Source organism: Dendropsophus ebraccatus, chromosome 9, assembly GCF_027789765.1.
Source record: "Dendropsophus ebraccatus isolate aDenEbr1 chromosome 9, aDenEbr1.pat, whole genome shotgun sequence".
NCBI lineage: Eukaryota > Metazoa > Chordata > Amphibia > Anura > Hylidae > Dendropsophus > Dendropsophus ebraccatus.
Window position 1 is genome coordinate 65,153,675 of NC_091462.1, and position 25,050 is coordinate 65,178,724.

At 44.4% G+C, this 25,050-nt stretch overlaps 1 protein-coding gene across 2 annotated transcripts in view; it reads right to left on the minus strand.

The window, feature by feature from the left end:
• The window catches only part of PGAP1 (post-GPI attachment to proteins inositol deacylase 1), a 321,065-nt gene that overhangs the window by 156,375 nt on the left and 139,640 nt on the right, over positions 1-25,050 (minus strand). For both annotated transcript variants that reach the window (XM_069983559.1, XM_069983560.1), the window contains 4 exons: positions 22,047-22,099; positions 7,263-7,329; positions 2,295-2,400; positions 488-543 (listed from right to left, as the gene is read on the minus strand). In XM_069983559.1, coding sequence (XP_069839660.1) covers positions 488-543; positions 2,295-2,400; positions 7,263-7,329; positions 22,047-22,099 — 282 coding nt within the window. The remainder of the gene's footprint in view (positions 1-487; positions 544-2,294; positions 2,401-7,262; positions 7,330-22,046; positions 22,100-25,050) is intronic.

Genomic DNA, 25,050 nt, shown 5'->3' on the forward strand with positions numbered 1-25,050 from the left:
AAAAATAAATAAAAAGAACATTCCAGTATGTACTCTGTTCAAGTTTTAATAAAAATATATAAATATATATATGTACACACAGAATAGGGCAAAATAGGGATTGGCAGCTGCAACCCTTTGCTATGCCCGTTTGTTTCACCTTTAGCTGATGTGGACTTGGGACGTACATCTCCCGCACCTAGCACTGCATTTAATCCTCTGAAGGAATAGTCATATGAAAACTCTCCCATGCACTCAAGTATGCCATCCGTTATTGAGTGGAGTGGTAAGACCTATTTATGTTTTGTAATTGTGGGTTTTAGTGTGTTTTGCTATTCAGCAACATTTTAAATATATTCCAGTAAAGGTTAATGTTTTATACTTCTAAAGTTAATTTATACAGTATTTGAAGTATATATAGGCCTTTTGTTTTTAAGCCCCTAATTATAAGGTTTCAATAAATAAATCTGAATAAAATCCACTTAGCACTTAAATGGGATAAACTTACCTTTGTAACCATAAGGCCCCAGACTCTTGTTTTGATAAATATCCATCTTGAGGTTTCTGAAATTAAGACATCAAATAGAAAATATTTATCAACTTTAAAAACATAACTCAATAGTTTTAACATATTTGAGGTTAATTGTTAAATAGCAAGATAATAGAATACATGTACTGTATATCAGGAGGTACAGTCTACATTAGTTCTAGAGAACACTGGAATGTATAGTATCTACTATAATATCAAGTGAAAGTGGCTATTTTTTGGTCTTTTGGTCTAGGCACCATAATACTAGCGAAGGAAAAAATATTGAGTAACATGTACTTGTAAGGCCTTATTCCCACGTTCCGTGTTTCACAGACAATGCAGATGTAGAAGGCCTGTAGTGTAGTGTAATCTCCAATACGCTACAGGGAGCACGAAAACTGTATGAATATGCAAGGTGCTGTAACCAAGCAGCCGCGCGGCTCGGATATTTACTAAAGGCCTTCCATGAACATGGGAATAAGGCATAACACTGCTCCTGTGCACAAAACTTAGGTGCACAAAGCCAGGTCCACAAAGATGTAGTCTACAATTTGGCCCTCAGCAGATTAATGCTGCTCTATACACTCCTATAATGTTACTCAGCCCCACTTCTCTCTGCCCTTGACGCTCAGTGAATTTGCAAGGTTTGGTTACCCAAGTAACTTAAAAATTAACTTGGGTATGATGAAGATTTGGCTCAATAATTTCATAATCAGCAGAAGCCCTAAAGAGATAATTATTTACCACTCTTTCCTGGTTTGGAAGAACAAATGTTCTCAAAAGGGATGTTATCCCTCACTTTCTTAAAGGGGTAGTGCGGCAGTAAAGAATTATTCCCAGAATAACACACATTACAAAGTTATACAACTTTGTAATGTATGTTATGTCTGTGAATGGCCCCCTTCCCCGTGTCCCACTACCCCCACCCGTGTACCCGGAAGTGTGGTGCGCTATACTCTCCTGTCACGTGCCGATACCAGTCTCCGATCTTCATTCAGTGACGTCTTCTTCGGCCGGCCGGCGAACAGCTCCGTCTGTTCCGAATACCGGCCGCCGGCAGCGACTCGGCCGTCCTTCTGAAGATGACGTTTGGCACAAAATGGCGGACGGCCCTCGACACGGATCAGGTAATGTATAATGCACCAACACTTCCGGGTACACGGGTGGGGGTGGTGGGACACAGGGAAGGGGGCTATTCACAGACATAACACACATTACAAAGTTATTATTCTGTGAATAATTTTTTAGCGCCGCACTACCCCTTTAATGTCTTCTAATGTCTTGTCATAGCCTTGTCTGTAAGATCTCCAAACTCCTTTTTCCAAATGTCTACCACCTTTCAGTAAATTTGCTTGGGGTAGTGGCAGAAATAGAATAATCTTTAAAGACCCTGTCATGGTGTGACATCTACATGATATATCATAAGTTTCTATGACAACAAGGCAACACTCACATGTTTCGTGCACGAAATGTAAGCTACAGGCCTGACTTCAGGACTACGGAACATGTGAATGTTGCCTAACACATTAGCCACAAAAAAATTAAATATATTGGAAAATCATTTTCGAAAAACATTTTTGGCTCATCAAATCTAATGATTCTATATATATTCTAGACAGTGAAAAGCAGTTTGTAAGGAAGTCATTACAAAAAGGAATCATTTTTGGTAAATGAATTGATTTACAAATAGAACATTGGCTATGAAATGGAGGAAAGATTTCTGAAATGACAAGGACCATTTAAAGGGTCAAGTACTACCACAGATACTTGGCAAGCTTTAACATACCTGGAACATTTATGGTTGTTTCATAGGACGACTCATATAGTTTTGCTGGGTGTCTGACAAAGTGATGTTTTAAAACAGCCATTCTTTTATTTGAGTCTTCTGTTATCTAATCAGCATTGAGAATTAAACATGTACATGTTTTAGTACAAAATTCCAAACTGAAAGGAGTGGAATGCAGCATCATTGCAAGAAAAATAACACCATCTATTGCAGTAATTTGTTAGAAAACAAATAATATTTGTAAGAAAACAAATAACATATTGCACACCTACTGTAGGTGCAATGAAAAGATATGTTAACAAAAGGTCAGGTTTACCTCCAACCCCTTTACCTCTGTAACTACACCAGAAAACAGCTAGGATCCTGCTGCAACTGCCAGGAAGGCAGTGGAGTCAGTTTCCAGAAGTTTAACCATTTACATGCGGCAGACAATAGAGAAAACTCCAGGCAGGGATGGAGCTCTGTTACAGTGTGTGTTGTTCCGCTTGTTAGAACAGCTGGATCCCAGCTGTAATACATGTCATTCCTATAGGACACAGCAAATCAGCATAGTGTCTGCTGAGTGGCCACTACCTATGGGAACAGCACGTCAGCGGAGTTCTCAAAACACTGACAGCAGCACAGAGCGGGTGGCCCAGGAACCAGCAGTTTGGCAGAGGAGGAGCAGCAAGTATACATTAATCATGTCCACCTCAGCATGGTTGATTAAGTATTTATCCCGGACAACACCTATGACTCCTAGAATGCAGTGACACAAAATGTATTTATTTACAGGATAGGGGAAAAGTAGGAGATTTCAGGGGTCTGATCCCTGATCCCCACGGCGATCTCCATAGCGGACCCCGTCGGATCTGTTATGAATAGAGCCCCAGGTCGGCACACGACCCGCTGCTCTTTTCATTACTATGCAGCGACGGAAAGAGCAGAGTACGGCAAACTTGGCTGTTTCTGTTGTTCCATAGGAAAGAATAGAGCTGCTTCATACAGCCACACAAAGGAAAACACTGGAAAAATATATTTCTTTAAAAGCTAACATTATGTCAATAAGGGATCACATGCACCCAAGATCTGCCAACTAGATTTACTTGTTAGTGTCCCTGTCATTATAATTTTAAAAAATATAAATCAACAGTAGATGTGAAATAAAGCAAGTTTGTAAGATACATTCATTTTTTTTTGTTATCATGCTGTAAAAGAAACCTATACCAGAAATCTAGGTCCGGTCTCCTGAGGGCAGCTTTTTAGTCTTGTGTTGGTTGAAAAAAAAAGATTAAATACATGAAGATGGGGTGGGATGAGAGTGCCACTTGAAAATGGCGTAGGAAACGGCGAAACATCGTATATTACTTGTAAAGTTTGCTGCACATTGTTATATGTAATAAATTCACGTTTGTATTACCATCAGAGTGTATCTATATCATCTATCTCCTATCTATCTATCTATCTCCTATCTTCGTATATCATCTATCTCCTATGTATCTATATCATCTATCTATCTATCTCCTATCTGTCTATACATACACACACACATATATGTGTGTGTGTGTGTGTGTGTGTGTGTGTGTGTGCGCGTGTATGTATGTATAGACAGATAGATAGGAGATAGAGAGAGGAGATAGATAGATGATATAGATACATGATAGATAGATAGGAGATAGATAGATAGATAGATAGATAGGAGATACATAGATAGGAGATAGATAGGAGATAGATAGATAGGAGATAGATAGATATTCTATCTATCTATATCATCTATCTATATCATATCATCTATCTATCTTCTATCTATCCATCCATCCATCCCCAGTCACTCAGTGGCTGCAGGGGGTCAGGTATAGGTCGGCACCTCCATGTTCCCCCGGGCACCGCTCTCTCTCTCCCGCACAGGAATCCTCGGCCCCTGTCACGCAGTGATGTAGCACATATATCTGTGTTCCGGACTGAGCGTCACACATGGCCGCTTCCAGCACTGACAAAACATAATGGGGCTCCGAGAATTCCTGTGCGGTACAGAGTGCAGTGGCCAGTGAAGCATGGTGTTGCCGACCGATACCTGACCCCAACTGTATATGCGGGAGAGGGGGGGCAGGGCTCACCGTGCAGCTTCCAGAGAAGCTAGAAGTGAGCCCCCGGCAGCAGCAGCACAAAGCACTCACTGGAGGGGGCCCTGCTGTCTGTGTGCAGCCTGTCACAGCAGGATCTTCCATCCCTTCCCCTGCAGCAGTATATGTGCGTCCTGGCTGGGATCAGGAGGTGAATCGGATCATCAGCTTTCCAGCCTTCACCTCTCCACGCGGGACCCCTCTCTCTCCCTGCACCAGAGCACGCGGCCGCCGGGTGGGGGGGGGGGGGGGAATACCGCAGATACCGTCCTGGCAGAGTTGAGGTCGGTTAACCGACGCCAGTGACTGTATCGGTATTTTTGCGGTATACCGCCCAGCCCTAATATGAAGCACGGTGTAGTGCGTTAGAGAGTGGGGGGGAAGCTTCAATTAATAGGAGTCACCAAATCATTCAACTAAACATTGTTAACAGGTTGCACTTTCCTCCAAGTATTTTATAGAAAATGGGACGAAGGCAGGGGGGCACGTGCTCAAGATGTGGAGGGCAAGGAGCAAACTACATTTACATGCTTTGGAGGTGTAATAAAGTACAGAAATTTTGGAAAGAGGTTGTGGAGCATATGGGCAAGGAAAAAGGAATGGTAATACCATATAATGCTCTCACTTTGATATTGGGGTGCACTTTTGCAACTTACCGTTAAAGGGGTACTCTAGCGAAAAGCTTTTCCCCAGTAATTGAAACACATTACAAAGTTATATAACTTTGTAATATGCTTCAATCACCTATTTGCCCCCTTTCCCAATCTTTTCCCCCTAAATCTCCCACCAGGAAGTTAAGTAAACTTATTCTTACCTAATGACTGTTGCCCCAAGCTGCTCTGTGGCAGCCATTTTGTGACAATGACATCAAGAGGGAGGAGGGTCTAAGCCGTTAAGCCAGCCTCTTTTGTCAGACGACACAGGTTGCTCAGCTCTGATTGGCTGAACAAGATGTAAGCCAATTTAACAGTTTTACAGAGTCAGTTAGACATCACAGGAGACAAAGTGCATCATGGGAAAGCCCAAACCAGGAAAAAAAAGGAAAAATGATTACACCAGCTGGAGTTTCAGGGACCTGAAAACAGCAGGAAGGTGAATAGAGATAGTTTTTACATTTACCACCCCTCGGGAGTCTATGTTTATGCAAAAGAAGAGGCCGTGGAGCCTCATCAAAGAGTCTCAACACACAGGACTAGCCAGATATCCCTCTGGGAAGGACCCAGCCACGGTGTAGCTCCTGTAAGGAAACCACCAAAACCACCATATTAAGTGGCCCTATAAGTCAATTTAATGACAAGGGAAAAACCAAGGCCAGGTAACTATCCACATACAGTTGTTTCGGGTGTTGCCCCTCATCAGTGTGGAGCAGGATTCTGGCTAGGTGGAGCAATGCCTAGTAGAGCCATAAAAAAAACAGATCGCTGATCTCAGGGAGACCAGCTAAACTACAACACTGTTGGCTGCTAGTGAAAGCGTTCAATGCAGTGAAGTCCTAGGTGCATTGCCCCCTAAGATCAGCGATCTGTTTCTCTTATGGCTCTACTAGGCATTGCTCACACCTAGCCAGAATCCTGCTCCACACTGATGAGGGGCAACACCCTAAAACAGCTGTATGTGGATGGTTACCTGGCCTTGGTTTTTCCCTTGTCATTACATTGACTTATAGGGCCACTTAATATGGTGGCTTTGATGGTTTCCTTACAGGAGCCACCCCTTGGCTGGGTCCTTCCCAGAGGGATATCTGTTGTTGTTTGGCTGGTCTCCCTGAGATCAGCAAACTGTTTCTCTTAAAACTATGTTTATGATTGATTGGGTTTTTTTTTCCGTTTTTTTTTATCACTGCCGGAGTACCCCTTCAATGACAAAACTGGTATTTATAGGTTATTGATCCTTCAAAACTGGATAAATCCAAATTCATTTAATAAGAAACACTGGTTAAATGCAATCAGGAAAAAACAGGTTTATGAAGAAATCCATTACCAGAAAAAGCAAAAATCAGAATACTTGGGGTCCCCGGTTGACTTTAACTTTGGAAGGTGGTTAAGGACAAAGGGGTTGTGTTTTTTGTTTGTTTGTTTTTTTTTGTCCCTCTCTCCCCTTCTTTCGGTGTCAAGAGTGGGTAGGGTAAGAAATCAGTTATATATTTGTATGTTGTAAGATGTATATAAGAAGTACCGACCAGTGCAGAGTGTCAGGGCTCACTGTCACTCAGTCACATGACTGCCCTTATATGTGAGCACACAGATCACCTGGGAAACATGTTTGGACTTTTTTTTTTTTTGGGGGGGGGGGGGGGGGGGGGGGGGGGGGGGGGGGGTCGAGAAGAGTCTAAACACAGAAAATGCTGTTTTTTCCATGATAACTACAAAATAAATAATGAACGTACATTACAGACTTGTTTTATATCACATCTACTGTGGATTTAGATTTTGAAAGTTATAAGGACAGTAACACGTTAAGACTTACACTGAAAATCTACAAGAAAAAAAGGTGACATTTTTTGAGAGGTGTCATTCCCAATAATACTGGGATTGTTAAAAAGGACATGACACTAATTCTGACCTGACTTTTTTTCTCAGGAAATACATGCAATTCTCATAAAGTAACAATTCTGTGTGCTGGTGACTAAAGTAATGGAATCAAAATAGAATAAAGGAATTATTCCCAAGATTTTCTTTTACTGATTAGAGCTAGGTACTGATACATGTTCTTTTTTCTGATATGCTTCTATTTTCTTGCTATTTTTTGTACATTGTTATAGGAACTGCCATTTTGCTTGAGCCTTTTTAATTCAGTTGCCCGAGTAGAAAACCCATAGAGGCAAAGAAAAAAAAAACACACAAATATACCATAAATAAACACAAACCTGTTGTGTGTCTTCATCAATCAAGTCAAATAAAGCTCTTGAAGTCGCCAAGATTAATTCTTTACACCTACATTAATTTAAAAACAAATGTAGAACACAAACTAAATCCTTTAAGTAGTCCTAAGTCATCAATGTTTTATTACATTCTTATACATTTTGTGCACACGGTATGGCCAAGTGTATGTAGACATCTGACTAGAACACTTATATCAGCTGGCAGGACACCTCATTTTAAACTATAGATGTTAATACAGAGCCCCTTTCACACAAACTAGCCACCACCACTCTTCTGTAACGGCCCTGCTTCTACATTGTGTGTGCTCAACCAGCCAAAAATGCATTTGCAAGATCAAACACTGATGTTTGAAAAGGTCTGGCACACAATCCACATTCCAATTAATCTCAGAGATATTCTAAAGGATGGGGTGATGGACAGGCCACTTGAGTTCCATTGCACCAAATCATGTATTTGTGGCTTTAATCAGTGTTCCCACAGTACGTTTTTAGCATGTGCTATCTCAATAACTTCACCAATCAAAACAAAAAGTGCATGTTACTGCCATATTAAAAATAGTATGAGGACAGCTTAAGAAAGAGCTCTGAGATTGTTTGCCCCTATCATTCTTGTGTAAAACAAACGCCCCTGTGTTCTCCATGGGGATGGGACTGCTTGGGCGATGATTTTCCATCACACCTGACCCCTATAGCCACAAGCATCATCTGTTGGTGGTTGGAAGGGAGAGGCCCATCTTCCTTCCATTGACGACCAGCATGTAAGGTCAACATGGTCCACTAAACGTTTAGGAAAAGTGTATGGGAGCAAAAGGCCTCCTGCAAATGCCCATGGCTACTTTTACAGTCAGGAAAGACCTTTTGACCATAAATACAGGCAGGCTGCAGCGATGTCCTGCTCGGTGTTCTTTATCTCTCTTCATACTCTGCAAGCCACACAGGAGACAACACTTGTACGCTGCAGCACTGGTGGGGAGAGTGCGGCCTCTGGCCACGTGCATATAATAATTAATTAGATTATATATGGCTGCGTTCACACATGGCTTTGTAACAGCTATTTTTACCCTATTTTACAGCAAATCGCGTTTGCAGTAAAATAATGTCATTTTTGCTCTAATTTTGCAAAAAATGCAACAAAAACACTGTGAGTGAACACAGCCAAAAGAACACATGCTACTTCTACTCATGTTTCAAGAGAAATAAAGTATTGGTTCTTTATAACATGTAGTTTATTATGATTCAAACCCGATTTTGATTCAAAACTGCAGTAAGAGGCAGCGTTTACACAGCATGGTTTTTAATGGCAAAGGTGGAAAGCTCTGGATAAAGGGTGAATCTATTCAGACTGGCATTTCACAAGAACAACGTCATGAATTGTACCACATTTATTAGGAGACTTGACACTTATAATTCTAGAATAACGCTTAAAAATGTATGCCAGGTAGTAGCTAAAGTAAACATCACATATAACCAATTCCATCTGAAATGTTTGTTTTGAAATGCGTCGGCATCACAGTAATGTGTATTCTCTGAACGCCTTAAAGCAAAATTTTAAAAGGAGGCGCTAGAATACCTGTTTTTTTCCTTCAGAAAGAACGCCAATTTAATAATTTGTCATTAAAATGGTTGTTTTGAGTTAAAAAAAAAAAAAAAAAAAAAAAACGTAAAGTCCGGTGAAATTTTATTCTAAAGTTTTGTATTGCCCCCCAAAAGTTATACAAATCACCAATATACACTTATTACGGCAAATGCTTATTAAGTGATTTTTTCCCTGCACTTACTACTGCATCAAGACTTAACTCCTTCGTGCTGCAGCTAGTTTGGGCCTTAATGACCAGGCTCATTTTTCAAAATCTGACCTGTCTCACTTTAAGCGCTTACAGCTCAGTGATGCTTTAACGTATGCTGATTCTGAGATTATTTTTTTTGGCACATATGACACTTTATGTTAGTGGCACAATTTGGTCACTACTTTGTGTGTTTTTTGTGAAAAACATCAAAATATCATGAAAAAAAAAATTGCATTTTATGAACTTTGAAATTCTCTGCTTCTAAAAAAAAAAAAAAAAAATCGTAGCACATAAATTAGTTACTAAGTCACATTACCAATAAGTCCTCTTTATTCTGGCATAATTTGGTAAACATATTTTACTTTTTTAGGGTGTTCAGTTCAGGACCAGTTCTTTTTTTAAATGAATTTAAAAGGCTTGTATCCTAAAAACCCCCATAAGTGACCCCATTTTGGAAACTAGACACCTTAAAGAATTCATCTTGGGGTATAATGAGCATTTTAACCCTACAGGGGCTGGAGGAAAGTATTCACCATTAGGCCGTAAAAAAAATGGAAAATTAAAATTTTCCAATAATATATTTGTTTAGATTAAAGTTTCTCATTTTCAAAAGGAACATGAGAGAAAAAGCACCCCAAAATTTGTAACGCAGGTTCTCCTGAGTAAAAAGGTACCCCATATGTGGGCATAAACCACTGTATGGGCACAGAGCGAGGCTCAGAAGAGAAGGAGCGCCAATTTGCTTTTCCAATGCAGATTTTGCTGAAGTTTCTGAGCGCCAGGTGCGTTTGCAGAGCCCCTGTAGCGTCAGCAGAGTAAAATCTCGCCATAAGTCACCCCATTTTGGAAAGTGAACCCCTCAAAGAATTCATTTTGGGGTGTGGTGAGCATTTTGACCCCACAGGTTTTAGAGGAAAGTATTCAAAACTAGACCGTAAAAATGAAAAACTCGAATTTTTCCAATAATATGTTGGTTTAGTTTGAAATTTCTAAATTTCACAAGGAAAAGGAAAAAAAAATGTACCCCAGAATCTGTAACGCAGGTTCTCCTGAGTAGAACGGTACCCCATATGTGGGCATAAACCACTGTATGGGCACACAGCAGGGCTCAGAAGGAAGGGAGCGCCAATTTGCTGGAGCAAAACCGCAGCTAGTAATAGTTATTAGAATAGCGACGTTACTAAAATAAAATAAAAAAAATTAGATTACTGGTAATGTGGGGTGGTTACGGGAAACCTGGGGTGGTCACTGTCAACCTGCTGTGGTTACGGCAACCTGGGGTGGTTACAGACAAGGTGGGGTTATTACTGGCAAAGTGGGGTGGTTACAGGCAACATGGGGTGGATACGGACAACCTGCTGTGGTTACAGACAACCTAGGGTGGTTACAGGCAACCTGCTAGGGTTACGGGAAACGTGGGGTGGTTATGGGCAACGTGGGGTGGTTATGAGCAACCAGGGGTGGATACGGACCAACTTTTCTGGTTACAGACAATCTAGGGTGGTTACAGGCAACCTGCTGTGGTTACGGGAAACGTGGGGTGGTTACGGGCAACAAGGGGTGGTAACGGGCAACATGGGGTGGTTACGGGCAACATGGGGTGGTTACGGGCAACATGGGGTGGTTACGGGCAACATGGGGTGGTTACGGACAACATGGGGTGGTTACGGACAACATGGGGTGGTTACGGACAACATGGGGTGGTTACGGATAAACTGAAGTGCTTATAGGTAATCTAGGGTGGGTACATGTAATCTGGCGTGGTTACGGTAATCTGGAGGGGGTCATTGGCAATTTGGGGTGGTTAGAGGCGACGTGCAGTGGTTGCATGCAATCTGTGGGTTGCATGTAATCTGGGGTGATTACGGGCAACCTGAGGGGGTCACTGGCAATTTAGGGTGGTTACGGTCAACGTCTGGTGGTTACATGTAATCTGGCGTGATTACGGGCAACCTGGGGTGGTTACGGGCAACCTGGGGTGGTTACGGGCAACCTGGGGTGGTTAGGGGTAATTTGGGAGTAAACTGCAATTATTACTATAATAAAGTGTGTTTTATTTTTTTGTATGTTTTTCACTTTTTGTACTTTTACACATTCATTTTCACTGTATTACTATGATTACTGTGATATTTTCTATCACAGTAATCATAGATCAGTGACAGAGACCAAATTGGTCTCTGTCACCTTAAATTTTCAGAGTTGGCTGGTTATGGAGTGCATGCGCACTTGATAACCAGCCTGGACGCCGAGGAGGAAGGACCTCCCTGGATCCGGTGACTATATGGGGCAGGGGGGGGTGGGGGTCGACTTGGGGGGGACTGACTCTTCATTTTTATCCCCTGTCACCAATCATTTATGGTGACCGGGGATAAAAAGTGCCGGGCTCCACATGGCACAAGCGATCAGCGGTATATAGTATATACCGCTGATCGCTTGTACAGGGGGGTCCCCGATCACTGCCCCACACTAATTATTCATGGTGACAGGGGATAAAAAGTGCTGGGAGCACATGGTACAAGCGATCAGCGATATATAGTATATACCGCTGATTGCTTGTACCGGGACCCAACAGGGGGGTCCTTGATCACTGCCCCATGATCTCCAGTGGCGGAGAGCATGGGGCTTTCATTCATTTTTTATTTTCCATCACTGCGAACAGACTATGTCTGTTCACAGTGATGGTGGGGCTAATCTGAGGTCTGATGGATACTTATTTCATCTCCCCCCGCTGTGGATTCACGGTGGGGGGAGATGAAAGGCGGCGGCGGCTCCGGCAATGCCAGTTACCGGCGGCCATCGCTATAACGTTAATAGCGGCGATCGGGACCCCAGACATTGCCCCAACCCCTTAGCTACCTCCGGTAGATGAGGGGATGGGGTGGGGGCCTTTCCGGCCCCGCTATCTTATTCTCTGCCATCGCCGTAAAAAGCTGATGGCAGCAGAATAAGGCCCCTTAGTGACCGTGGTAAAAAGCCGTATCGTTGGTTACTAAGGGGTTAAAGGAGAAGTTTGGGCAAAAGCATTTTTAAATATTTTATTAGTTAGGGAAAGTTAGACAAATTCCTAATATACATTAATTATGGGAAATGCACATTAACTGCTATTTCCCTTAATTTAGTAGATCACAGAGACTTTAAAATCTCAGAAATACCTTGACGTCACGAAACAGGGTGTAATTCCAATATAATTCAAATGTCCAACAGGGGACTTCTATATATAGTGCGCCCCTGCTGGACACTCCATTGAAATCAATAGCTGTCTATGGAACAGGTGAGTCTGCACACTGTAACACTCCCCCATCATCTATCTGCTCATAGTATGAGCAGATAGATGATGAGGGAGTAGTACCAGGGCCATACCCAATCCGCCCCCCCCCCCCCCGCTGCCACATATGCCCTGGTACTACTTCCCCATCATCTGCTCATACTATGAGCAGATGATGGGGCAGTAGTACCAGGGATATCCCCATCACCGCCGCCCCTGCTCTTCTGGCGGGTCCACTGCTGTAATTGAGGTCCCGGTTTAAGGGAGGTAGTAGGCCCCGGTCTCAAGCCTACTTCACCCCTGAGACCGGGGCCTCAATTACAGTGGCGGACCAGCCCGGACCCCTGTCGCCGCCCCTGCTCGTCCGGCAGGTCCGCTGATGTAATTGAGGCCCCGGTCTCAGGGGGGGGAAGTAGGCCTAAGACCGGAACCTCAATTACAGCAGTGGACCGGACGAGCAGGGACGACGGTGATGGGGATAGTCCTGGTACTACTTCCCCATCATCTGCTCATAGTATGAGTGTCTAGCAGGGGCTCACTATATATAGAAGTCAATGGTACTCATTGACTTCTATATATTATGCGCCCCCTGCTGGACACTCCATAGGAATTACACCCTGGTTTGTGACGTCACGGTATTTTTGAGATTTTGACGTCTCCGTGATCTACTAAATTAAGGGAAATAGCAGTAAATGTGCATTTCCCATAATTAATGTATATTAGGAATTTGTCTAACTTTCCCTAACTAATAACATGTTAAAAAAATGCTTTTGCCCCAACTTCTCCTTTAAACTCTTAAGGACGGAGCCAATTTTCGTTTTTATATAACATGTATAACTTTTCTTTTATCTGATGGCTTGTAAAAAATTCAAACAATTGTTAACAAATATATGTTCCTTAAAATCACTCAATTCCCATACTTATAGCGCTTTTATGCTTTGGTATATGGGGCTGTGTGAGGTGTAATTTTTTGCGCCATGATGTTTACTATCTATCGGTACCTTGATTGCGCATATACAACTTTTTGATCACTTTTTACTACATTTTTTCTGTATTTGAGGCGCCCAAAAATGCGCAATTTTGCACTTTGGGATTTTTTTGCGAGGCGATACCAAACAAACGAGTGCCGAGCCGGGATCAGCGCCATCTCGGCGGAGACCCTGGCCGGCACCAGACACTGAGATCTCTGCCACTAGACACCAGGGAAGTGCTGCAGAAGGTAATCTGATGCATCTGTCAACTTTAACAGCTGCATCTGATTACCTGATTAGCGGGCACGGCGATCGGAACGTGCCCGCTAATAGTCGCGGTCCCGGGCTACACACGGCACACGGGATCGCGGCGGTTCAGAGCGGGGTCGCCGTCCGGCCACACTCTAAACACCTCTTGCGGACGCATGACGATGTGATGATGTCACAACCCGACACACAGGCCTGTGCAGGCTGTGGCTGCTGGAGGAGGATGGCAGGGGGACACAGGGCACTGGAGGGACATTGAGCATCCCACTGCCATCATCCTCTCCAGCAGCAATAGCCCGCACAGCTCTGGGAGCTGGGTCATGACATCACCATTTTATCCAGGAAATGAAGCAGTAGTAAGTGCTGGGAAAAAAGCACTTTATGTGCATTTCCCGTAATAAGTGTATAATGGTGATTTGTATAACTTCTGGGGGGCAATACAAAACTTTAATAAAAATTTGTACCGGACTTCTCCTTTTAACCCCTTAAGGACCGGGCCTGATATGGCCTTAAGGACTGAGGCAAATTTTATGAATATGACCTGTGTCACTTTATTCATTACTAACTTGGGAATGCTTTTACCTATCTGGCTGATTCTGAGATTGTTTTCTCGTGACATATTGTACTTTACATTTCTGGTAAATTGGAGTCGATACTTATAACGAATCTTTATGAAAAAATCCAAAATAACGTGAAAAATTGTGAAAAAATGCATTTTTCCAACTTTGAAACTTTTCTGCTTATACAGAAAATGGTTATGACAGATAAATTATATATTAAATAGCATTAGCAACATGTCTACTTTATGTTGGCGGCATTTATTAAACTTTCTTTTATTTTTTTTTTTAGACAATAGAAAGCTAAAAACATTAGCAGCAAATTTTCAAATTTTCAGTTAAATTTCAAAATCAGATATTTTTAGGGACCTGTTCAGGTTAAGGCTATGTTCACACTACGTACATTTCAGGCAGTATTAGGTCCGCAAGTCAGGTCCTCATAGCAACCAAAACCTGGAGTGGATTGAAAACACAGAAAGGATCTGTTCACACAATGTTGAAATTGAGTGGATGGCCGCCATATAACAGTAAATAACCGCCATTATTTCAATATAACAGCCATTGTTTTAAAATAACAGCAAATATTTGCCATTAAATGACGGCCATCCACTCAATTACAACATTATGTGAACAGAGCCTTTCTGTGTTTTTAATCCACTCCTGGTTTTGGTTGCTATACAGCCTCAAATATACGTAGTGTGAACCCAGCCTTAAAGTGTATTTGAGGGGACTGTGTGTTAGAAAGCCCCACAAAGCACCCCGTTTCAGAAACTGCACCCCCCACACTCTGCAAAAGCACATCCAGAAAGTTTTTCTAACCCTTTAGGGGAGTCACATTGTAATCCAATATCTTTCATAATTATAAACCTATTACCAGAGAAATGCACCCCAATATTGATTGCCCCGTTTCTGCAGTTCATGGAAATACCCCATATGTGGCCCTAATGCGCTATTTGACGCAACCACAAGCCTCAGATATAAGGGAGTGCCTAGTGAATTTCAACGCCTCCGTTATACTTGGTCATTTTTGACTGTACCACTTTAGGTTGGCAGAGGCTCTGGGGTGCCAAAACATAAAAAACACCCCTAAAGGGACATCATTTAGAAAACTACACCCGTCGAGGAATATAACAAGGGGTGCAGTGAGCATTTGGACCCCACAGGTGCTTCACAGATTTTCAGAACAATGTGGCGTATTGTTAATTAATTTTTTATACTGAAATGTTGTTCTAGCCTTCAAACTTTTATTTCCACAAAGGGATAGAAGGAAAAACCAAAAAACAAAACATGTAGCGCAGTTTCTTCCGAGTATGGAAATACCCCACATGCGGACATAAAGTGCCAAGCGGGCGCAGGACGAGCCTCCAAAGCAAAGGAGCGCCAATTGGCCTTTGAAAGCTAAATTTCACTGGAATGGATTTCAAGGGCCCTCGTGCTGCCAAAACACTGGAAACCCCCCACAAGTGACCCCATTCTGGAAACTAAACCCCTCAAGGAACCTAACAAGGGGTGCAGTGAGCATATGGACCCCACTGGTGACTGGTACAAATGTGGAACAATGTGACGTGAAAGTGAAAAATTTCGTTTTTTCATTTTCACAGCACAAATGTGCCCGTCATCGAGGAGTCCATATCCTCACTGCACCGCTTATTAGATTCCTTGAGGGGTGTAGTTTCCAGAATGGGGTCACTTCTGGGGGGTTTTCAATGTCTTGGCAACACAGGGCCTTTGTAAATGCGATATGGCATTCATCATCCATTCTAGCCAAATGGTGCTCCTTCCCTTTGGAGGCTTACCCTGCACCTGCATGGCGCTTTATGTCCACAAGTGGGGAATTTCCATACTCAGGGGAAAGTGTTCTACACATTTTGTGTTTTTTTATCTTTTAACCCCATGTTAAAATGAAAATATAAAGACTAGATCAATGATTTAGTGTAAAAATGTAAAAAAAATTTTGCACTAAATGTTAGTCTAGCCTTGATTTTTTTCATTTCCACAAGGGGTTAAAGAGAAAATAAACACAAAACGTGTAGGGTAATTTCCCCTGAGTACAAAATTACCCCATATGTGTACATAATGTGCCATATGGGCACAGGGCAAGCCACCAAAGGGACAGAGCGCCATTTAGAGGCTGGAATGGAGGATGAAGGCCATGTCGGGTTCGCAGAGTGCCCGTGCTGCCAAAACATTGGAAACCCCCCACAAGTGACCCAATTATGGAAACTACACCCCTCAAGTAATGTAACAAGGGGTATAGTGAGAATATGGACCCCACTGGTGACAGGCACAAATGTGGAACAATGTGCTGTGAAAATGAAAAATTTAATTTTTTTACACTAAAATGTTGGTGTAACTTTGAATTTTTCATGTTCACAAGGGGTTAAAAGAAAACGCCTAATTAATTAGCGCAATTTCCCCCGATTACAAGAGTACCCCACATGGGGACACAAAGTGCAAAGTAACCGCACGGAAAGTCTCCAAAGGGAAGGAGCGTAATTTGGATTTTGGAAGCTGGATTTGGCCAGAATGGAGGACGAAGGGCTCTCAGAGCCCCCGTGCTGCCAAAACAGAGGAAACCCCCCACAAGTGACCCCACCAAACTCAGGAATCTGTGGTTCGTACGGGGTGGGGTCACTTGAGGGGGCTTGTGGGGCTTCCTAGGGCCTAGTCCTGGGGCAGCGCCTTGGGGGCTTGTCATCACTAAATGGTGATGACGATGAGGAAGGAAGAGGGAACGAGGAATCTTCCTCTTCTCCCTCACTGGTTGTCTCAGTATCGGAGGCAATCCAGGCGAATGCCTCTTCAGCCGAGAACAACCTGTGGGCCATTTTTTTTTTTCTCTTTAGGATGCCTTCACACACACCGGGTCCGCACACTGGGAATCCAGCGTCAGTGCATCCCTATAATTGACATCCCTCTGCCTATACGTAAGTTAACGCCCGCTGGCCGGAGCATACTTTGCCTCCTCCCCGCTCAGACTTGCTTTGGGGCTCCCGGCGTCTGCTCATCCCGCGCAGCCAATCAGTGAGCTGCCCCGCCGCAGCCACTGATTTGGCTGAGCGGGATGTCCTGCTGAGAACCCCCGAAGCAAACCAGAGCGGGGAGGAGGTGATGTATGCTCCAGCCAGCAGGGGGTTAACTTACATACACGCAAGGGGATGTCATTCCTGCTGCGTGTATGTATTCTCATAGGGATGCACTGGCGCTGGATCCACAGCGGATTTCGCTGCGAATCCGCAGCATGAAATCCCCTGCGGATCCGGTGTGTGTAAAGGCATCCTTAGAGGGGTGTGTAAGTGTTATGCTTTTACACGTGTAAGTGTTAGTGATTTATGTACTGTTTTTACATTTTATTCATGTGTTTTTTAAGAGGGGAGGGTGGCAGCGGAGAGGGTAAGAGGAGAGGGTGGCAGGGGAGGGGAGAGGGGCAGCAGGACGGAGGGGAGAGCAGAGAGGGTAGGAGGAGAGGGCGGCAAGGGAGAGAGGGTAAGAGGGGAGGGTGGCAGCGTAGAGGGTAAGAGGAGAGGGTGGCAGGGGAGGGGAGCGGCAGGATGGAGGGGAGAGCAGAGAGGTTAGGAGAGGGTGGCAGGGGAGAGAGGGTAAGAGGGGAGGGTGGCAGTGGAGAGGGTGGCAGGGGAGGGGAGAGGGGCGGCAGGACGGAGGGGAGAGGGTAAGAGGAGAGGGTGGGAGGAGAGAGGGGCTGGAAGGATGGAGGGGGGTGGGCTGGCAGGACGGAGGGGGGTGGCAGGACTGAGGGGGGGCTGGCAGGACGGAGGGGGGGGCTGGCAGGACGGAGGCGGGGGCTGGCAGGACTGAGGGGGGCTGGCAGGACGGAGCGGGCTGGCAGGACGCAGGAGGGTGGCAGGACGCAGGAGGGTGGCAGGACGCAGGAGGGTGGCAGGACGCAGGAGGGTGGCAGGACGCAGGAGGGGTGGGTGGCAGGATGGAGGGAGGGGGGCAGGACGCAGGAGCGGTGGGTGGCAGGATGGAGGGAGGGTGGCAGGACACAGGAGGGGTGGGTGGCAGGACGCAGGGGGGGTAGGTGGCAGGACGCGAGTGGCAGGACAGAGGGGGTGAGTGGCAGGACAGAGGGTGGCAGGACGCAGGAGGGGTGGGTGGCGGGAGGGTGGCAGGACGCAGGAGGGGTGGCAGGACGGAGGGAGGGTGGCAGGAGGGGTGGGTGGCAGGATGGAGGGAGAGTGGCAGAATGCAGGATGGGTGGCAGGACAGATGGGGTGAGTGGCAGGACGCAGGGGATGGGTGGCAGAACACAGGGGATGGGTGGCAGGACACAGGAGGGTCGGGTGGCGGCGGCTGCAGGAAGGCAGGAGGAGGAAGCAGCACCACCAGGGAGAGGAGTGGGGTGGGGAGGAGGACGCAACATAGGGGGTGGGGAGGAGGACGGGGCTCCCGGCACCCGAAGGGGGAGGGAGAGAACGCGATCCGGCACTGGGGGGGAGGAGGTTGCAGAACAGGGAGGCAGCTAGCAGCAAGGACCTGCTAGCTGCCTCCCTGCAACGGAGGACTCAAAAGGGGGGGCCGGAGGAGGAGGACACATGGGGGGAGAAGGCACCTGGCGCCCGGCACACTCCAGGACGGCATCGGGCACAGGACTCACCACCCCCATCATCATCTTCCCTGCTGCTGATTCTCAGCTAGCAGAGGTGGTGATGATGGGAGTAGTGGTATAGATCGCCCGTGATTGGCCGGCTGGTGGTTGCCGGCCAATCACGGGCGATCGGGGGCCAGCACCGACGGGCAGGTCATGCTCCTGCACTGCTGTGATCTGTGCTGTTTTATTTGTAACATATGGTACTTTGTGTTAGTGGCAAAATTTGGTAACTATCTTGTGTTTTTTGTGAAAAACATAAAAATATCATGAAAAATTTGCACTTTACAAACTACAATTCTCTGCTTCTAAAAAAAAAAAAAAAAAAAGTCGTATCACATTAGTTACTAGGTGACATTACCAATATTTACTCTTAATTCTGGCTTCTTTTTGTAAATATATTTTACTTTTTTAGGATGTTACGGGGCTTAGAAATGTATCAGCAAATTATCAAATTTACATGAAATTTCCAAAACTGATTTTTTTTAGGGACCAGTTCTTTTTTTAATTGGTGACCCCATTTTGGAAACAACGCACCCTAAGGAATTAATCTAGGGGTATAATGGCATTTTGACCCTACAGGGGCTGGAGGAAAGTATTCTTAATTAGACCGGAAAAAAATGGAAAATAGAAATTTTCAAATAATATGTTCTTTCAGATTAAAGTATTTCATTTTTACAAGCAACAGGAGAGAAAAAGCACCCTGCAGGTTCTCCCGAGTACAATGGTACCCCATATGTGGGCATAAACCACTGTATGGGCACACAGCGGGGCTCAGAATGAAAGGAGTGCCAATTAGCATTTTCAGTGCAGATTTTGCTGTACAAGTTTTCAGGTGCCAGGTGCGTTTGCAGTGCCCCCGTAGTGCCAGCGAAGTGAACCCCCTCCCCCCAAAAGTCACCCCATTTTGGAAAGTTAACCCCTCAAAGAATACATCTTGGTGTGTGGTGAGCATTTTGACCCCACAGGTATTAGAGGAAAGTATTCAAAATTAGACAGTAAAAATGAAAAACTAGAATTTTTCCAATAATATGTTTAGTTTGAAATTTCTCAATTTCACAAGGAACAAGAGAGAAAGGGCACCCCAAAATCTGTAACGCAGGTTCTCCTGAGTACAACGGTACCCCATATGTGGGCATAAACTACTGTATGGGCACACAGCGGGCCTCAGAAGGAAGGGAGCGCCAATTAGCATTTTCAGTGCAGATTTTTCTGAAGAAGTTTCTGAGCGCCAGGTGCAATTGCAGAGCCCCTGTAGTGTCCGCAAAAGAAAAACCCCCCAAAAGTCACCCAATTTTGGAAAGTGTACCCCTCAAAGAAGTCATCTTGGGGTGCAGTGAGCATTTTGACCCCACAGGTATTAAAGGAAAGGATTCAAAATTAGAAAGTACAAATGAAGAAAAATAATTTTTCCAATAATGTTTGTTTAATTTGAAATTTCTCAATTTCACGAGGAACAGGAGAGAAAACGCACTGCAAAATTTGTAAAGCAGGTTCTCCTGAGTACAACGGTACCCCATATGTGGGCATAAACTACTGTATGGGCACACAGCAGGCCTCAGAAGGAAGGGAGCGCCAATTAGCATTTTCAGTGCAGATTTTTCTGAAGAAGTTTCTGAGCGCCAGGTGCAATTGCAGAGCCCCTGTAGTGTCCGCAAAAAAAAAAACCCCCCCAAAAGTCACCCAATTTTGGAAAGTGTACCCCTCAAAGAAGTCATCTTGGGGTGCAGTGAGCATTTTGACCCCACAGGTATTAAAGGAAAGGATTCAAAATTAGAAAGTACAAATGAAGAAAAATAATTTTTCCAATGATATGTTTGTTTAATTTAAAATTTCTCAATTTCACGAGGAACAGGAGAGAAAACGCACTGCAAAATTTGTAAAGCAGGTTCTCCTGAGTACAACGGTACCCCATATGTGGGCATAAACCACTGTATGGGCACACAGCAGGGCTCAGAAGGAAAGGTGCGTCATTTTGCAGGATCAAAACCGCAGCTAGTATCGGTTATTAGAATAGCGCAGTTGCTAAAAAAATGTTTAAAATGAGATTACAGGAGGTGACAGGCAATCTGGGGGAGGAGTGACAGGCAATCTGGGGGAGGAGTGACAGGCAATCTAGGGGAGGAGTGACAGGCAATCAGGGGCGGTTACAGGCAATCTGGGGCAATCTGTAGTGGTTATGCGCAGTCTGTGGCAATCTGGGGTGGTTACAGACAATGTAGGGGTGTTTACTGGATATCTGGGGTGGGGATGGACAATCGGGGGGGGGGGGGGCTGACGGGCAGGGTTACGGGCAGTCTGTGGCAATCTGGGGTGGTTACGGGTAATCTGAGCAGTTACAGGTAATGCCGGGTGAATACAGGTAATCCGGGGTGGTTACAGGTAATCCAGGGCACTTGACTTGTTATCCCGTCACCAATGATTTATGGTGACAGGGGATAAAAAGTGCATTTGGAACAAGTATATAGTATATACTGCTAATCACTTTTTACCAGGACCACATCGGCTTGTCCCTGATCATTGCCCCATGCTCTCCGCCACCTCTGGTGGTGGGGAGAATGAGAGTTTGATTTTTTTTTAAGGGTACAAAGACACTTGCCGTATCTGCAGCGAGACTCACTGTCACACTGACCGCTGATCCCCCGCTCTGCTGCCGCAGGGGGGCGGCAGTTTATTCCGATGCGTCCGCCGTTAAAAGGCGTATGCATCGGAATTAAACCCATTAGTGACCGCCGTGAACAGGCAGCACGGCGGTCACTAAGGGGTTAAGCATGGGCATAGCCTAAAGCAAGATTTGCTAAAGTGTGACAAATCATTTTGCAATATACTGTAGGATTGGAGGTGCCATAGTATGTGGGCTGGTAGGGTTTGTTTGCCAAGGAAGTTTTTTCTTCCAATTCAGACCTTCCTCCCATGCTGATGCTTCTTAAGGTGTGTATAGAGACATATAACAGGGCCTATTATTTTGTATGGGAGCCATCATTAAAGAGTAAGCTTTACTCAGGGACAACGAAAAACTATAGGTGGATCCTGCAGAAAAGAGATCTGGTGAATATTGCCATAGTTAGTGCTTTTCCTCATGTTTACACACAGCAGCTTATGCTAAGAATTTACTTACGAAACGACAATAATAAAGTACAATATTTTGTTAAAAAGCGATTTTTCCATACTTGATTTTATTTACACCATTAAAACACATGCAAAATATTGTCATCGTGTTGACAAAAATGTTTATGACTTAATGTTTTGTAAGCATATAAGTTATTGCGAAAAATAATGTATTCATTTTTTTTATTTACAGTAATGTACTTACCACACGATAGAAAGGTGATCTGTTGATGCCCATGTTCTTGGAATGGCAGTGGTCTATAAATAAATAAATCAGTAATCAACATCCTTTTTTCATATAAACCAATTACAGTGGTGCCTTGGATTACAAGCATAATGTGTCCCGGGACTGCGCTTGTAATCCAAATCCACTCTTAAACCAAAGATTTTCCCATAAGGAATCATTGAAATGCCACTGTACAGTATAGCATTCAGCATGTGGTGTATATCCATAGTAAGTGCATAAGAATTAAAAAACAGCAAAGTTTGTAGATACAGAATGGAGCTGCAGATCCCCCTAATGCAGGAGCGTAGTACAACAGGCTAGAATAGAGAAGCAGGGCTGCTGTCAGAGGTCTGTGTGGTAACATGACAACAATGGGGAAGGGGTGTGTGTTCAGCATGGATCAATCAGGAAGTGAGAATCACAGGAGGACAGTGACAGAAACTTTCTTATACAGCAGTGTGTATAGCTGAGTGCAAGTGCAGGAACATTATAGCAGGAATGGAGAGGATAGGAAACACAAGGGCTGACAGACACTATAGGGAGGAATGAGAAGGGCACATGTGGGCACAGTATAGCAGCACTCTCTGTCCAGGGTTAGAGAGGGGTTACAGCTATGAAGAGATTACCGCCACAGTCCTGACCTCTGATGCAATCCCCAGCCCAAGTGGATCTGCTAGGATTTGGAAGGTGAGGGAGACTTCCAGGGTCAGAAAACAGGTCTGTACACCCTACTTTTCAGACCATGCCCCTCCCCGCCTTTCCCTCCCACCCAGTACAGGGAGCTCTTAAACCGAAGAAATCAAGTTACAATTCTGCAAAACTTTGAACTCTTCTTCCAAAACACGCTCAAACCAAGGTATCACTGTATTTTCAATTAAGTAAAAAGCAACAATCATTCCATATTATATTTACTACAATTTTGTCTTAATGTAAAGTCCTCAATCCTTTGTTGAAGCAAATGTCCCACTACAGCTAATGATTTCTTTTTTTTACGCAGGCACGGAGATCCCTGTGGTGTGGCCCATTTTTCAATTCGCAGCCCAATTCCTGCCATCTGCACCTGTTTCTTCATATGTAAATGGTGCCACTCTATGCACTGGCGGGAGATTCTTCACCCCAACCCCAGTGTACAGATATCCCCTTTCCCTCGTTCAAAATCAAGTTTGAATGGGACACTGAAGGGAAGAGATTTCTGTGTACTGGGGGTGCTGTGCCTGCAGCGGCCCTATTTAAATACAAGGAAATTGGCACAGGTGGTGGCGATTCCAACGATGGACCGCTTCACCACGCTGGCACTGAGCAAGTGATATAAAAATACATTCTTAGTGGTATATTCACTTTAACCAAACAGAACAATTTTCTAAATTGCACACAGCCTCAGATACTATTTTCATAATGTTTGAGGAAGTAAAATATATATTTATATAATATTAATAATTATCATTATTACAGTGACAAAATGGTAGAGGGGTGGGGCCGAGGGAGATGAGTGAGCAGGAAAAGCAGACAAGCAGCTGTACAGTCTGCAAACTTTTCGGGGCACATAAAACGCTTGATTCACAGGTCAGAAAGGTTAGTGCTTGTCCAGGAGCTTGGTGACATAAGATTGCAGGATGTAGTGTTTTGGTACAGCTTTTAAAAGTGCAATTTATTTTACCTTCTGCTACCCCTTCCACGCAGGAAAAGAAGCCCATGTGACCTCAGTGTAGTTTTTTAGCAGTGCAGGTAAAAGGAGAGGCAAGGGATACTTGTGGCCAGTGGTTAGATGCTGCCTGTGGCCACAAGAGTGACCGTCAGGGCAGGGAGCCAAAGCCTTCTCAGTCTGTCAGTCCATTGTATTTAATTGTAAGGGACCCTTATAGTTAAACACATATCTGCAGATGAGTAATGCCCCCTTCAAGGAGAAGAAAATGGGGGGCAGCACTTGCCTGACAACTCCTGGTAGTGTCCTGCTGCTTAAACCTTTCTGTGCTGCAAAGTTCACTAACATGCTACAACACCAAAAGGACATTTATACTTCATTGTTCTTACACTGATGACCCCTAACCTCTCCACCAAAGTCCCACACATATTTCTACTTGTGGGAGCAGTCATTCTCTATGAGCGTCGGACTGATCTATGACGCGCGCGCCGGGCTTCCGACGGTGATAGCTCGGCGGCGGGAGCGGCTCCAGGAATGGGACTAAGTGCACTGGGGTAAGTTAAAGGGTCTCTAGCAGGGGGTTGGCTGGGCTCTGCTCCGGAACGGGGCGGGGGTGACAGGTTCCCTTTAAGTCTGACACGGTGCTCTCTGCTGACATCTCTGTCCAAGACCGGAACTGTACAGAGCAGAAAAGGTTTTCAATGGGGATATGCTGCTGCACTATTAACCGGTCTAGCATTGATTGGCACACTGCATAAGGTAACTTGTGTGTATACAGACCCAGGTTACATGATTCTTGATTTCCTTGCATTCTGTTAGCTGTCAGGGAGAGCTGAGGGAGCAGGGACAGTAGTAGTGTAGGGCTTTGAATAGGTAGACAACTAGCTAAAACACCCAAAAGTTGATTTCAGGACTAGTAATCTCAGTGACAAACTAAGAAAAACCAAATTACACACAATATACCAGTAGTGTTATCCAGAAAAAAAGCATTTGACATACAATATGGTATAAATGTGTCTACGTCTTTATTCCTCTTAAATGCCAGTGATAGGTAATAAATTGCAGTTCTTGGTAATATGGGGGCCCTTTGAAAATGATCAGTGGTGTAGCAACAGTCATTGCAATGGTCGCCATTGTGATTGGGCCCATGCATTAATCACATACTGTCACTCTCTAGTTCTACGGAATTTGCTGTAATAATGACGGAGGTTCAAGAGTACTGCAGTGAGCCTGAAGGCTGCTTTCTCCCACTGTTTAATTATTGTATATCAATCACTGATACAAGTGAACAGCTCCATGCAGTAAAAAGTTGTGGAAACTTTATTGCATCTTTAAAAATGC